Source organism: Dipodomys merriami, unplaced genomic scaffold, assembly GCF_024711535.1.
Source record: "Dipodomys merriami isolate MVZ:Mamm:240054 unplaced genomic scaffold, mDipMer1.0.p SCAF_129, whole genome shotgun sequence".
NCBI classification, from domain to species: domain Eukaryota; kingdom Metazoa; phylum Chordata; class Mammalia; order Rodentia; family Heteromyidae; genus Dipodomys; species Dipodomys merriami.
The window spans coordinates 1,041,349-1,057,976 of record NW_027202593.1 but is presented as its reverse complement, the minus strand read 5'-3'; the positions used below and the strand labels follow the sequence as shown (position 1 = coordinate 1,057,976).

Below are 16,628 nucleotides of genomic sequence, written 5' to 3'. Positions count from 1 at the left end.
AGATGCGTTTCTACTCTAACCTCTTGCTACGGACACCTTTGAAGCGTGTTGGGAGGGGACAGTCACAGGCCCAGGCCCAGGAGGAGGCCAGGGGCCGATGTGCTCACCTGGATTGAGTCCAGGGCCAGGTCAGACCAGTACAGGCAGTTGTGCTCGTAGTCGAAGTCCAGGGCCACAGCCGCGCGTAGCCCTGAGAGCGGCAGCTGCTCCGTGGCTCCAGATGCAAGGTCGTAGCGGTAGATGGACTTGCGCATGGCGTACAGGATGAACTCATTCTCTTCTGCCAGACACAAAACAACAGCGTGCCCCAGGATGCTAACGTGCCCCCAGCAGCTCCGCCTTCTCTTTTCAAACCTCGACCCACTGTCACGCAGAAGGGATGGAGGGAAAGGGTCTAGGAATCCAGGCCAGAAAAACAAGCTCACGGGGTCACATTTCTGTTAACTCGACTCCAGAGCATCTGTTTCTTCATAGGCAAGGGTTTGGTCACATTTTAAAATTGTATTTCCTCCAGTATCTGTCCTTCAGCATTTAGACTTCTGAGCTCAGCCTGAAAGACTTGGTTCACCCCCACCCTAACATAAAAGAGAGCAGGATTCACCAACTTGCCCATCAGCCCAGCTCCCCGGCACCATCATCCCGTGGACTAGAAGCCCTGAGCCCTGGAGACTGCTCACACTTTCAAATCGTTCACAATGACGAGTGCGATCGGAACAACCTCTCCATCCTCTTGCTCCCACAATAACGCTCCCACATAAACGCCCTTTGTTCCTGCTGCACACAGACACAATGTACTTACCCGGTACCTGGCATGGTTGAAAATGCCCAACCGATGTATGGTGGAAGAACTGACTGGAACTCAGTTCACAAGTGAGAAAACTTGAGACCAGAGAGCCTCGCTGGCTCATGCAAGGCCACGCCACCACAAGCGGCAGAACTAACATCTGAGCCACCACACCCTGCGGCCTTAGGAGATGCAGATCCTAAGGATGTCATTCTTTAAGATTTAGAAATAAAGGTCCGAGGTGCTTAGGAGCTTTATGTAATCTCAACCTACAACCAGAAGATTCTGTGCTCTTTTCTTTTCCTTTTGGCAGTACTGGGGTTTGAACTTCGGTCCTTCTGCTTGCGAGGCAAGTGATTCTACCACTTAAGCCATGCCCCCAGCCCTGCTCTTTCTTTTCTACCTGAACTATAGCCTGTAAGACATCCCGATACTCCCACAAGCCCGGAAGTAAGACCCACACCAGAATCTCCATCTACAAGTGCCTAGCACACACAATACGCCTACAAGAGCAGAGCATGTTCCAGAAGGACACGAGGACATGGAGGGTCCTTCGGTCACACCCCACCCCGTGCACCCCCTTTTCTGTGGCTGCCCATCTGTAACCACTTTTACCGTAACTGGGGGAAAGAGCACCTAACCCTGAGGAGCTGGAACATAAGTCGCAGAGCCAAAGCCCTGGGGAACTACCATGATGACCCCACAGAAGGGGAGAGAGAAAGGAGGAGGAGAGGCGGGGCCTGTGTCACAGGGTTAAAGTTAGGAGGACGTTCATCTGCTGTCTCTTGAATCTGGTGTCCACCCAAATATTTGTTGCCTGTGTCATCTCCCTAGAGAGACTAACAACAAAAAAGCTTTCAAAGTGAAGGATACAGACAGCACGTCCATGTTCACAGTGTGTTGCATGTGGAACCAAGATGCACGGCTGAATCCTCTGCTGCGGGCCTGCATTAACTCTGCTCTCGCCCCCTCCCCCATCTCATTCCGTCACCGAGTTCACATACACTACTGCCTTCTTCAGAAAGCCTTTAACAACATTAATGCACTGAGGGGGAAAATGACTGGGCTGGGGATACAGAGAACATTGCTAGCATGCACGAGGCCCTGGTCTGATCCCCTGGTATTGCAGAAAATAATAAAGAAATCCACCATGAAAAATTTAATAATGTAAGTCTGCCTTCTTGCCCTTTGGTTTTATTTCACTTCAAAAGCACACGATAAATTCTAGGGGATAAAGACAATATGGGAGGGCTATCCATGCCGAACTTCAAACTCTACTACAGAGCTATAATAACAAAGACAGCATGGTACTGGCACAAAAACAGACCCGAAGACCAATGGAACAGAATAGAAGATACAGAAATAAATCCACAGGCCTACAGCCAGCTGATATTCGACAAAGGAGCCAAAGACATACAATGGAAGAAACACAGCCTCTTCAACTGCTGGTGCTGGGAAAACTGGGCAGCCACATGCAGAAAACTAAAAGTGGACCCCAGCCTATCACCATGCACCAACATCAACTCAAAATGGATTAAAGACCTTAACATTAAACCTGAATCTCTGAAACTACTGCAGGACAGAGTAGGAGAGACACTTGAACTAATAGGCACAGGAAGGAACTTCCTGAACAGAGTCCCAGGGTCACAACAAATTGGAGAGAGACTCGACAAATGGGACTACCTTAAAATAAAAAGCTTCTGCACAGATAAAGCTATCGCAACCAAGCTAGAAAGACAACCAACTAATTGGGAAAAAATATTTACCAGCAATATATCAGACAAGGGGTTAACATCCTGTATATACAGGGAACTCAAGAAACTAATCCCTCCCTAACCCAACAAACCAATTACTAAATGGGCAAGGGAACTAAAGAGGGACTTCTCAAATGAAGAAATAAAAATGGCAAAGAAACACATGAGGAAATGTTCATCATCCCTGGTGGTGAAGGAAATGCAAATAAAGACAACCCTGAGATACCACCTTACCCCAGTCAGAATGTCCCACATCCACAAATCAGCCAACGACAAATGCTGGAGGGGATGTGGAGAACGAGGAACGCTATTACACTGCTGGTGGGAATGTACACTCATACAACCACTTTGGAAAGCAGTCTGGAGGGTCCTTAGAAAGCTAAAGATTGACCTCCCTTACGACCCAGTCATACCACTTCTAGGCATCTACCCTGAACAACAGGAACCAATATACAAGGACACGTGCACCTCCATGTTTATTGCAGCACTGTTCGCAATAGCTAGGATATGGAAACAACCTAGGTGCCCCACCACAGATGAATGGATCCAAAAATTGTGGTATCTATACACAATGGAATATTAAGCAGCCATTAGAAATGACAAAATAATGGCATTTGCAGGGAAATGGATGGAGCTAGAAGGAATCATGTTGAGTGAGGTAAGCCAAGAACGAAGAGACAAACAGTACATGGTCTCCCTGATAAGTGGATGAAGAATCCAAAATGTTAGGTGATATGACAAAACTAACAGGACTTAAGAAACAAAGAACTCCCACTCATCTGGTTGAACCACTACTAAATATCCCCATGCTGCTGATCACATATATGGTATATAACATATGAGCACCGTTATATATTACAGACTGTGATAGACAATTTGCTCCAGGAAAGTTAGAATGAACTTGTGACTTTAAATGAGCATCATTATTCCACAATACTGTGAATTTCCGGAAATTAAGTAATCACTTAATCACAATCACAAAAAAAAAAAAAAAAAAGAACCTTGGGGAAGGGAGGGAGGGAGGGGATGGTAGGGGGAAAACAATGGAGGGGGTAACAATGTTCAAGAGGAAGTGTACTCATTACCTCACTAATGTAACTGTAACCCTCTGTATAGTATCTTTACAATAAAAAAATTAAAAAAAAAAAAAAGCACACGATAGCTAAATGTTTCCTTTTGGTTGTCCTTATGATGCCAGCTCAGACATGGGGCATCTGACAAAAGACACAGTCACCATGGCAAGACTTCTGCCCAAGATCTCTCCCTGGCACCTAAACCTTGCTTCTTCCACCACAAAAGTACAATGCACCCTGCGGCCCACTGCCATTCCTAACCAAGAGAAGGAACAGAGTTCTTGGCTGGCACCAGCCATAACATGACCTAGAAATGGGCATCATTACAGTAACCATATAAAAGAAAATGTGAGGTGGAGATAGGGAAGATAATGGTCTCAGGCTGAAAAGTAACCTAAAACAAAAAGGGTTAAGGTGCAGTGCACAGGAGGGGAGAGGGGGAGAGGGAGAAAAGGAAGGCAAAGAAGGAGAAAGAAAGGAGGAGGAGAAAGAGGAGGAGGGAAAGAGAAGGAGGAGGAAGAAGAGGAGAAGTAAAAGAAGGAGGAGGGGGAAGAGGAGAAAGAAGAGAAGGAAAAGAAGGAGGAGGAGGAGGAGGAAGAACAAGAGGAAGAGGGGGAAAAAGAGGAGGAAGAACAAGAGGAAGAGAAGGGGGAGGAGGAGGAAGAGGAGGAGGAGGAAGAAGAGGAGGAGGAAGAGGAGGAAGAACAAGAGGAAGAGAAGGGGGAGGAGGAGGAAGAGGAGGAGGAGGAAGAAGAGGAGGAGGAGGAAGAACAAGAGGAAGAGGGGGAAGAAGAGGAGAAAGAACAAGAGGAAGAGAAGGGGGAGGAGGAGGAAGAGGAGGAGGAGGAGGAGGAGGAAGGAGAATTATTATCAAATCATTGCCTTCTAAAAGTCCTTCCAGATGCCTGAATGACCTCATCTTTGCAGACATGATGGTCCCCATTAGCCTGATGAAGCATCTTTTCTCTCTGGGTATTTGCCTGCCCAGCCTGCTGTTTCCTGCCTTTAATTCCTCTGACATTTAGGGGGTGGCCAACACTGAAACCAGACTTTTCTATTTCATCCACTGCTCTATCTTCTCCTAACAGAAGAGAAAAAAGAGCTTTCCTTTCCCGCTGGTTCTGATAGGCGCCGAATAAACTGTTTTTGTCCCTCACTGAATTATCTTCAGAAATATTTATTACAAAAGCATGTACTCCAGGCACTTAAGAGCAATCATTCAAACTCCACTCACCCAAACCCTCATCAAAACCGGCTCTTGCGAGGAGGTTATGTGGATATTATCTGCTCATTTGCAGGAATCTGCTGAAGCAGTGGTTCTTACATCTCCACAGTGAGGTATGTTAATTACTCTGGTAATGACGGAAGATTGAATTAAAGGATAATGAACTTAGCATGACAAACAATGGGGCCAGCAGTGAGTGGAGACACTGCCTGCCTGCCCGCCCGCCTGCCCGCCTGCCTGCTGCCTGTGCAGAAGGTAACTGTGTATATTCAGTGACTAATTTGGTGCCTAGAGCAGCTCCACCAGAACCAGCCAGTGCTGGCAGACATCTGTGCCACCATGGCCCTCCCGGGGTGAGCAGGAAGAAGGGTGCGGAGAGAATAGCAGACACCCGTGGAAGTCCACAGGAAGCAGCCCACTGTCCTACCTGCCAGGGGGCAGGGAACCAGCTCCCCTTCCAGCCGGGCTTCAACGTCTCCTCCACTGCACGTGTCCCCAGAAATCTTCCGGTAGCTGTAACACCCCAGAGAGAGAAATCAAGAAATATCGAGGTACAACGGCCAGGGTACCCCCACTGGGAACCTCTCACCTCCTTCCCCACCCACGGCAAAAGACTCTACCCACGCAATTCCCCATCGATCTAGAGAGAAGGTTCTTGGTGGCTGAGTCTGCTTATGACTGGGCTAGGTAGGTGTGATGTTGTAGTGAAGACAGCTCCTCTGAAGATGGTTCCCCTAGCATTACGGAGAAGCTTGCAGGTGGGAAGAGGAGAGACTGCACACACTACCCCGGTCAACATTGCCGGGCTACTGGGAGAACTCAGGGTGGTCTCCGGGGCTCACTCTTCCCATGGGCAGGCCCTCAGTGGGCGGCTGGGCAGTACATACCCTCTCGTTCTCCTGTAAGTGGAGCCCACGGGACAAGGCACGGGAGGGGAGTAGGACCTTCCAGAAAATTCTGGGTCCGGAACACAAACCTCTAAGGACAAATCTTCACTCAGCTTGAAACCAAAATCACTGAAAAGGAAATTGGCATTGGTTCGGTTGTGCACATTTCACATACGTTGGTGCCAGCCCTGTGATCTTTACCCTGCTAACCTGTCCCTTGCATTTGGTCCCTTTAAAGACATGCATTCGGGCTTGAACTCAGGTCCTCATACTTCTCTTAGCTTTTTCTCTCAAGGCTGGCACTCTGCCACTTACGCCACCTCTCTGCTTCTGGCTTTTTGTTGGACAAATCCTTGGATTTGTCTGCCCGGAGCTGGCCTTATACCATAATCCTCAGATCTCAGCCTCCTGAGTTGCTGCCGGAATTACCAGTGTGAGCCCCCAGCACCTGGCCAAATTCCCTGCAGCTACATGGCCTTGGAATGCCCAGTCACATGCCTGATGCTGTCTGAAAGCCCTGACTCCAGCATTGCCAATCCCAGCCCTCCCTTTTTTCCAGTGGTCACTGTGAAGGTCTCCCGTTTCCCCCTCTAAGGCTCCGCCCCTTTTTATCTCCTACCACAGAGAACTGCGCACACGGATACTTCTCCCCTGGGATACCTGACGGAAAGACATTTAAGCACCCCTTCGCTTCAGGTAAGAAAGTAAGCCCCCACCAGGACAGGGTCCTAAGGAAAAAGCGCTCCCTACAAAAGCACCTCCAGCATGGTCCCATTGTGGTTCAACCTCCTAGAAATAAACCCCAGAGGTGCAAATCCCTAAAGCAACAGCTATGGCCACATCACGATGAGAACCACTCCAGTAAGCTGCGAGCCTCAGAGATGCTTAGTAAACGTTCTCTTCTATTGAGGGAGCTGCGGGCGCTCTTTGTGGATACAGTGTAACTCAAGTCCCGGCTGCTGAGGAAGAACCAACCATTCGTAGTCCTCCCGCGTGCAGGAGCAGTTGGATAGGACCACGGGCCTGTCAAAGTCTTCTCCATTAAAGCAGGTGGCGTGGGGGGTCCTCCGCTTGAAAACCATCTTGTGTCCCAGCAGACACTCATTCCCCTGCTCGTCCGACGGGGACCACAGCTTGTAGTCATTCTCTGTGCAGGGAACCCCTGGGGGAAAAGACAGCCTCAAACTTCGGAGCCAGACCCTCGCGGGGCTTCCCGACTCCCCACCCCCACAGTTGAGCCCCCTCCGCCGGTGTATCCCGCACCGCCCGGCGAGTGCCATCAGGAGCTGTCTCAAGCCTCCTTTGGGCTAAGATAGCCACAAGAATGCAACACTAAAGGGCGGGAGGCGTGGCTCACGTGGGCAGAGTGCTCGCTCACTCGGCAAGCATGTAGCCCTGAGTTCAAACCCCAGTACTGCCAAGAAAGAAATAGCTCAGAGAAAGGAAACAGTGCCACGTGAGACACAGAGATTCACCTGAGAAATCAAGGTAGAAGAAAGTCAACTTGTCATGAGTCAAACTTCCAAATGACGGTCTTGCTTGCTTGTGACAAGTTTCAACTAATCAGGCCCGGCTGCCATAGCCTGCTCAATCTTCCTGCCTTCGCCTCTGAGTGTGGGGACTATAGGTATATACCACCACACTAGCCAAACTCCTAAACTTGGGGAAGGGTCAACAGTTCCTATTAGGAACCAGTACCCAGAGGCATTTATTTCTCTGCTGGAGACTGAGGGATGGGCTGTCCCAAGTAGGTGTGTTACCAGGGCTAGGTTATCCATCGTACACGGAAGAATGTGTGTGCCCTAACTGGACATACGGCAGGCTTGTGGAAAGATGGTGAGGGCGTGGGCACAATCACCCCATGTGCCCACATTCGTCCCAGGTGCCAGGAGCGTGCCCGCTGCGGGGACTGCTGAGGATGCCTGTGTCTCTGTTGGGATCCTCTACATTTTTCACACATGCAACTTCGGTCAGAATTAAATACTACCAGAAGCGGACGCACAACTGTGATTCAACGGCCTTTAGGTGAGCGAAGACTTCTGAAAACCCTACCGATGGAGCAGCAGCCGGGCTGCCCCGGCAGATGGAAGAAAGCCGCACACAGGACAAGTCCTTGATTCTAAGAGACTCACTATCTAGCTGGCGGACAATGACACACAGAGTGACAGTCACGAATTCAGAACCCGAGGCGAAGTGAAGGCACGTGATGCCGGGCACAGAGCAGTAAAGAGATGGCTCCGGGTGGAGAGAGCACAGCAAACGTGGCAAACAGGACTTCACCTGGTAGAGACCCAAGGGAGGGAGGACGCAGGGGCGCCCTGAGCTCCCACAACAGTGTCAGCTGAAGCAGAGGAGGAGGGCAGGGTGACAGCATGGAGCCGTGGGGCATGGGGATGTGGGGAGGGTCACTGAAGAGCTTCATTCACTCCTCTGGCTGGCTTTCATGTCCTGTCTTGACTAGCGGCGCGCGCCGTGACCCTGAGCTGCTCTGAGCGGACCCCATCACACTGCTTTGGAGAAGGTGAGGCATCACTGGTGTGCATGTTAGATGTGCCAAAGGCCTGGGGTCGGCCTGTGGTACCTCGGTGAAGTGGACGAGCCTTTACACACAGAACTGGGGAGGGGCCGGGGAAAGAACTAGTGGTTGTGTCATTGGTAGTGTGTGTGTGGGGGGGTGTCCTTTGACGGGGGTGCTGGGATCCAGCCCCTCCCCCATCTCTTTCTCGGCTCCCGGCACAGGTCCAAAGCAACAGGGTCAAACTGTGAACCCAAATCAACCTTTCCTCCTGAGGTGACTTCCTCAGGCTGTCAGAGAGACCCGAAGCAAGCCGAGCCACCAAACACGTTCCCTTGGCCTTGCTAATATGGAAAGCTGTATTTCACTCACATGTGTAACAGACACACGCTTACATCCGCTACCTGCCAGGCACTTTGCTAGGAAACCGAGATTCAAGGAAAAGTATTATTAGGAAGGAGTAGCCCCCCCCACACCTCCCAGTGTTCTCTGCTCCCCTGTACACGCCCACCCCCCCCCCCACCTGGCCAGCTCCCCTGAGAATGCTCAGCACTCACAAGGAAGTCAGCCATGACCTGCGGGGGAGGGAAGGGCCTGGCGGCCAGGACTCACCCAAGGCGTCCGTGGCATTGACCTGCAGGATGAGCCAGCTGTGGACATTCTCCTTGTTGGAGCCGAAGATGGTGAAGACAGTGCTCTTCTCCCCCGGCTCTGTGAGGAGGCCGTACACGAACACGGGCTGCTCGGAGAAGATGAAGGTCTTCCAGGTCTCCCCCTCGTTGGTGCTGTACCTGCCCAAGACAAGGCAAGGGAGCCCTGAAGTTTCCCATCATGTCATCACCCGTCACGGTGACGCCAGCTCCAGGGGGAAGAGCTGACCACGGGTCCCACGAGGGACATTTACAGCTGTGTCAGAAAGCAACGAAGCCCAGGCACCGGTGGTCATCTCCACGGAAGGGCAGGGCCCTGGGTTCAAGCCCCAGCCAGCTGACAGAGCTCCATGAGACCAAATTTAGGAAAATCTGAACACTAGAAATAGAACGATGTAACAGATTACACATGAATGGAAGCAGGCTGCAGCCCTTGGGTTCTCAAAGACAGGATTTTTCCCTTATATTAGCAGGCTACCTCATGAACGTGAAAAACGGTCACAGAATGCACGACACCACGCTGACTCAATCTCACTTCTAATCGGTGACTCCTGGGAAGCTTGAAGCAACTGTCTATGTTCCACAAGATGCTCACACCTTGACTGCAGACCGAGCTGGTTCTGAAGAAGGTGCGTCAAGGCACAGGGCATTTCTGCTGCAGAAAATGTCCACTGTGCCCATCCGGTTAATAGATTTGAGCTCTTTCTTACCAAAGAACTGGCAGCAACCTATGTGCACTCATAAATGAGTGGATGGAGCTACACACCGTCGCTCGCATCAGCAACCCCAGCCACTTGAGGGGTGGGCATCCAGAGGGTCGTAATTCAAAGCCAGACCAGGCCCAAAGGTGATCAAGGCCCCATCTCCATTAACAAGCTGGGTACGGTAGGGTGCACCTGTGATTCCAGCTACTCAGGGGGCCATGGGTCTGAGGCTGGCCCGTGGGAAAAAGCACAAAGACCCTATCTGAAAAATAACTAACGCAAAAAGAAGGGCTGGGAACATGGCTCAAATGGTAGTGCCCCTACCTGGTAAATAGCAGGGCACTGAGTTTTCATTATTTCAACCCTGTCCCTTAGCTTCTTAACGGTTAAAAGGTTACTAAGGAGCACCTGCTCCCTCCAGGGACAGAGCCACACAGGGTGAGGCCAGAGCGGCGTGGACTTCTGCAACCACGTCCCAATGTTCACGACAGCCCCAGGTATGGAGCTCACGGAGGAGGTAAGTACCACCCCAGCGCTCTGGAAATGAGGGCTGCACGCAGGTCCAGAAAAGTCAGCCACTCTGCTGCACATCATCTCTCAGGGGTTTCCCAGAATTCCCAGAAATCAGAACTCCCCTTGGAGAAAAGATGCTGTGAGCAGGTCCAAAATATTACAAACTATCCATCTTCTCTGACCCTGCCAGGCAGACTGCCGAGAAGAAATTGATCTCATCCCTACCATCAAAGCTGAGAAAATTGCGTTTGGTTCTTTTGGGGGGCAGGGTGAAAAAAACCCAACAAACTTTTCTCTGATGATCTCTGATGACCAGCAAGGAAGAGAAGTCACCCCCACTCATCTGCCGGGCAGGACACTGGGATGGTGACCTCCACTGAATAAATGATAAGCAAAGCCCCAGCCCAGCCTCTGATTTGCTTGTGTCAGATCTGCAGACACAACCACAAGACACAGCGTTCCACTTCTTGCCCTCAATTTCAATGAAGAATAGCCAAGGCAACAGCCTCTGTGGAGAATCACAAACAAACAACTCATAGTTACCTGTGCGAACCAGGAAGAGAAAGACAAAAACAATTAAGTGAACCACCTCCAGAAAAGGTCTGTCCCTCTTATTAAAATGACCGACGCTACTCCAAAATGGGCTTCAGGTCCGCAGATGGCTTTTCTAAACCATCCCTCTCTTTAATTGGCTCAGAAACCACACGGCGCCCCAGCGGGCACGGAGGGCGGTGGACGCTGCTCCCGAGCCCTGCAGCTCCCACCCTGCAGGCTCAGTGTCGAGCACAACATCTGGTTCACTGTGGATGTTCAACAAATGTTCGTGTAATTGACCTGAAACGCTTCCTAACAGAAATGGGCTCTGTTCCAGCCTGGCCTCCATCTCCCATTGCTTCCTCACGTGGGAGCGGGGGATGCTTAGACACCGGTGCCGTGGACGCTGGCAGGGAGCCCCGTGCTCAGGAGTGGTCATTTACACAAGACACAACAGCAGTGGAGCTCTCTGGAGATGTGCAAATGGCACTCTACCCAGATCCCTTCCGGTTTTATAAATCAGTTTAAAAGGGGGGGGGGGACACAAAACAAAACCAAAAAGCATCGCAGAAGACTAAGTATACATGACCTAGTAGCTCATCTATCAATCAATAAGATGGATAGGAACTTGTCTACAAAAGCAAGCCTTGCTAATGAGTTGAGGACTTCAGAAATATAATAGAAAAAGGCAACTAAAAAGCAAAGGATTTAGAATAAGATCAATGCCGAATGAGAGCCAATACATGCTATGAGGCTCAGGGGACAGAGAGATCACTACAGCAGACTGAGAAGGGCCCCAAAGCTCTAGATGGAGCAACAGACATGCAGTTGTATCAGAGGTGGCCTGTCACCGGTCTAAATCTGATGTATCCTCAAAAAAGGGTCAGATATTGGAGGCTTCGAGCCCTGCTGGCAGACCCGCTCAGTGAGGAGCTGAATGGAGCAAGAGGGCTCTGTCTTCATCAATGGATGCACCTTCTGAGCTGGGCTCATATTTCAATTCAATCCTTCGAGGAATCCATCAAAGGATTCATCATTTGATGTCACTAATGAGAAGCAAGTACTGGGAAGTGAGGCCTACAAGGAGGAAGCAGATTGCAAATAAAAAGTCTGAGTCACACAAGTGTCCACTACCTCCTGGGCATCCCGGAGAGTTGCTACCTCATCTACCTATCGCCTGCTTTTCAGAGCAGCAGGAGAACCAAACCCCTTCTGTGGGAATCACACAATAAATGCCAGGTGGCTACAGAGATCTGGGGAACACTCAGGCTGGTAATTGGGACATGGAAATACCTGTCAAAAAAGGTACCCTGTCTGTATCTTCATATTTGTAAATGATTTGAGCCATGCATCGAGCACCTCTAAATGACCTATGCAAATAGAGGAACAGGACTGAGATGATTATCTCCAAAGCTGACACCCCCAAAGTCATTATGAGATGTCTGGAGTGGAAGGGGGCGGCTTATGAGTTCTGGCAGCCAGCTTCGTTTCCTGTTCCCATGTGTGCCGGCTAGTGTAGCATGGCAAGCCAGCCCGAGCACATGTGAGATGTACCGACAGATGGAGTAAGAGGACTAAGCTCACGCGAGCTCCTGCAAAGAAGCCAGCGTGGAATGCAAATGGAATCTGTGGAGAAGTTAAACAAGGAAAATCGAGAATCGATTTTAAAATCTGAAACCACACAAAGAATAAAATGTGTGTGCTCCTAGGAATGCAAGTTCTGTGCCTGTGTATCCTCAACACACACACACACACACACACACACACACACACACACACACACACACACACACATACACACAGGCACACACACACACACATGCGGCAAGGAACTAAACACTGCCATTGTATCATTGTATCACTTGTCTGTCCTACATTGTATCCTTGTCTGTCCTACAACCAGAAGATGGAAAGCTTAAACATCCAGTTCATCTTCAGCTACACAGCACCTGGAACCAGCTTGCTTGCTAAATGTGTGAAATGGAAGTTCAATGGATAGCTCCGTATTATTAATTAATACAGACCTAAGCATCAGTTGGGAAGCACTGTGCTTTGACTGTCATTATGTGAGCAAAAGCCAATACAAACATGAACCCAGTGGGTGCCATGGAAGCGAGCCTCCTCTGTGACTCTCGCTCTAAAGAAGCCGCTGACCGGAACAGAGAACAGCCAGGTGGAAAGCGAAACACCAGTGCTTTGCTTGAGGCCAGGCTGCTCAGCACACGCCAAATGAACCCCAGCTACTAAGATCTCTTCATCAAATCGCCCACCTTTCTCTCTCTCTTGCTGCTGGCCCTGATTGAAAAAGGAGCAAAGGCAAAGAAAGCTTTCTTCCTAGCTCTAAACAAGGTGATCACAAAAGCCTTCTGGAAAAATCCATCTTATTGCTCAGCACAAAAGCAGGCAGAACTGAGGGTGCCAGCCGGCCCTGACCCAACATGAATTGTCCAATATCTCTAATTATGATCTTAAAAAAAATTAGGACTGGAGGAGAAACAAAACTTAACAAACACTTGACAGTCTTGCTTTATAGAACAATATAAAACATAGAGGACATAATCCAGAACACTCGAGTATCAATAACGCCTTGTTAAACCCATGGGGAGATCTAGGGCAAGTTACTTCATCTTTATAAGTTCCAGCCCTGAACTCCCCTTCTAGCCCTGTCTGTTAGAACCCCAAGGCTCAATGGGATATAGCAAATTGTTACCTGGCTAGCACGTTACATACATTCTGCAACTACCATACAGGCACAATGAATCATTTGTATTAGTCATTATTTAGTCATCCTAGGAGTGAATCTGTCTGTGTCACACTGATACAAAGAAATACAAGTTGAAAGAGTCTCTGGTTAAGGTTTCCATCAGTATTAAGCCTTTGCATTTATACAGAGTTGTAGTTTTTCAAATCAATTAAAATCACCTCCCTAGTTTCTTAAAGCACCCCTCTGAGATCGAAAGGCTGGGTTCGGGTTCTTAGGCCCATTCTGCAGATAAGAAATGAGTGCATGATTCTGAGAAGTCCCAGCACTGGAGTGAGAAGATGCACCTTGCGTCACATAGGCAAATGTCTTTACGAATGTGTGCATGCACGTGTGATGTTAAGAGGCTTACCGAGAGACACTTACTTTAGCTCGTTGGTTTCCATACCCTGGGCTATGGCCATGATAATGCCCCCGTGGTCTCCCCACGTATAGTAGTGAGGTCCAGGAAGTGCCTGAAGAGGAAACACCAGAGGTGATGGTACTGCTGTAGGAACACATAAACCATGCACATGCACGCATGCGCATCCATGTTCATACACACAGACATGCACGCGTACGTTCACACACACCGTGGCCATGCCAACCACTTGAGTACCATTTTTCAGTTGACACAACACATCCCCATTCATCATCTCATCCAGTCTTGACACTCCTGGGAGGAGGCAGAGCAAGTTCTCATCCCCACCTCCCCACCCCCCCACTCCCCCCTTCCCCCCGCCAAAGAAACAAGGCAGGCTATATAGCAGAGGTGGGACTCGAACCCAAGACCAGTGATTCAACATTGACCAACTGGGGCTTGGGTTGTAAAGAGAATGCATGTAGTCCTAGCCCATCAAAAAGTAAATAAGTAAATAGTAACCAACTAGAGTTCTGCTTCTACTATAACCCTACAAGCTCCTTCCAGCTCATCCTTCCTATTAAGTACAACTAAAAACTATGAACATAACTCAAGTAAAGAAGTAAGGAACCACGGACACATGAAACGTGGATGAACTTAACATCGCCTGTGGTGAGTGACAGAAAGAAGCTAGGCAAAAGAGTCCGTTCAGGTACAATCCAAGCAATGCCCAATAATAACCTGCAGTGGGGGAATCCCAGGGCCAGGACTAAGGGGAGAGAGGACGCTGCACCAGAGACCTTCTGTGAGGGGAATGGGGACGCTTGCTCTCTGAAATGTGGGAGGGAAGAGTTCAACTCCTAGATTGAAAGCTTCACACACACACACACATTGACTGTACTCTCACACTCCTACCCAACGAAGCACACTTCATACACACGCAGTGGGCGTCCCCGTGCCCCACTGACGTCGTGAGAGACATTCTGAAGAGCAGGGAATTTGCACAACTCATTAGGAGGAGGAGAACCGGGAGGGATTGTTACCAGTGTCCCCGGGCGCATTCTGTGCGCTCCACCCTGCCTCCTCTTCCTCTGACCCCACCTGGCACAAGCCCCCGACGGAGCCTCTGAAGCCAAGGCTGCCTCTCAGGTACAGCCAAGGTTCCAGTTCCTTCCCTGCTAGTTCCCAGGATAAGGTCATTGCACACAGGGCTGCTTCTTGGCAGGCGTTAGGGGGCTCACGCCTGGAGGGAGGCCCTGACCACTGCCCTGGCCATGGCCAGCACACACCACCCTAGTGGATGAGCAGACACAGCTTTCCACCCAGAGGATATCACTTGCAGAGGCGCAGATCCCAGATTATACCACAAACAGAAGGTACAATCAGGCCGCAGCACTCTGCAGAGAGAACACCCAGGCTCAACGGGAGCACTGTCAGCTCCAGGGCTGGGGAGGCGGCTGCTTCATCTTTCGGAGCAGGACAGCATGACCTGAAATTCCCAACACACGAACTTTTTGGACTGTTCTGGCCTTATCGCTTCTTTTTCCTAAATATGGACTCATGTGTTTTCTCTCTCTCTCTCTCTCTCTCTCTCTCTCTCTCTCTCTCTCTCACACACACACACACACACACACACACACACACACACACACACACACAGAGGATCGAGGTCCCTCACTCTTCATTTGGATGAATGGTTAAGTCTGACCATACGAAATTAGATGTAGAATCATCTCTATGCCCTGCCAAAAAACGAACAGGTTTTCTTCCTGCATTATATATTTCGCATATAAGTATTAAGTGTGCAGACTGCGCTCCCCAGTAAGGAAGGGGTGGTGTCTGCTGGATGTTCTCCCCACACTCCTGTCCAGATTTCAGCTCAGTCCTATTCTTCCCGCCCCTCGCATCCTCCAGGGCTCCACGGACAGCAACTTCTACAGAACAAAGCCAGACGGGCTTCCTTTGGCCTTGTAAGACACACAGGAAGCTGGAGAGAAACACTTTTTTCCCCCAGGTTTGGGATTTCTTAAATGCCCAAGGCTGAAGCTACGCTAGCCCCTTGGGAGGAGGTAACTGGCTGCACCTTCGGAACTGCCATGGGCAGCTGAGGATCAGAAGGAGCTGTGCCACCTCGAGGCAGAAATAGTCTCCTCTCTCCAAACACAAAGGAGATCAAAGTGCCCATCACAGGAAGGAGATCAAAGAGCCTGTCCGGCCTGAGCACGAGGTCAGGATTACACAGAAAAGCAGAGCCAGTGACCAGCTTCAGACCTGACACCACCACAACCATCCCGCAGCTCCCTGAGACGCCGGCACACGTTCACTAAGCACTTGCAGCATGCCAGGCACCGTCAGGTCCTAGGTAGGTAAAGAAACTAACAAAGAAGACATTTGCCTTTGCCCTCAGGAAACATACTCTTGGAAAATTGGCTCAGATAGGAAAGAAAGAAAGAAAGAAAGAAAGAAAGAAAGAAAGAAAGAAAGAAAGAAAGAAAGAAAGAAAGAAAGAAAGAAAGAAAGAGAAAGAGAGAAAGAGAGAGGGAGGGAGGGAGAGAGAGAAGAGAGGGAAAGGAGGGAGGGAAGAAAGGGAGGGAGGGATTGAGAGAAAGAAAAAGAGAGCGCGAAGGAAGGAAGGAAGGAAGGAGGGAGGGAGGGAAGGAAGGCAAGAAAGGAAGGAGGGAGGGAGGGAGGGAGGGAGAGGAAGGGAGGGAGGGAGGGAGGGAGGGAGGGAGGAAGGGAGAAAGGAGGAAGGAAGGAAGGAAGGAAGGAAGGAAGGAAGGAAGGAAGAAAGGAAGGAGGAAGGAAGGAAGGGAAGAAGGAAGGGAAGAAGGGAAGAAAGAGAGAAAAGATTTTTTTTAATTTAAAGTCTTATTTTGGCAAAGTCACAA

General features: G+C 49.8%; 1 protein-coding gene across 1 annotated transcript in view; it reads right to left on the bottom strand.

The window, feature by feature from the left end:
- Nucleotides 1-16,628, bottom strand: part of LOC138824438 (sortilin-related receptor) — a 113,110-nt gene that overhangs the window by 50,319 nt on the left and 46,163 nt on the right. Inside the window, exons 12-17 of the mRNA XM_070018290.1 lie at nucleotides 13,767-13,855; nucleotides 8,851-9,029; nucleotides 6,699-6,885; nucleotides 5,724-5,852; nucleotides 5,264-5,349; nucleotides 108-280 (exon numbers count right to left, since the gene is read on the bottom strand). Coding sequence (XP_069874391.1) covers nucleotides 108-280; nucleotides 5,264-5,349; nucleotides 5,724-5,852; nucleotides 6,699-6,885; nucleotides 8,851-9,029; nucleotides 13,767-13,855 — 843 coding nt within the window. The remainder of the gene's footprint in view (nucleotides 1-107; nucleotides 281-5,263; nucleotides 5,350-5,723; nucleotides 5,853-6,698; nucleotides 6,886-8,850; nucleotides 9,030-13,766; nucleotides 13,856-16,628) is intronic.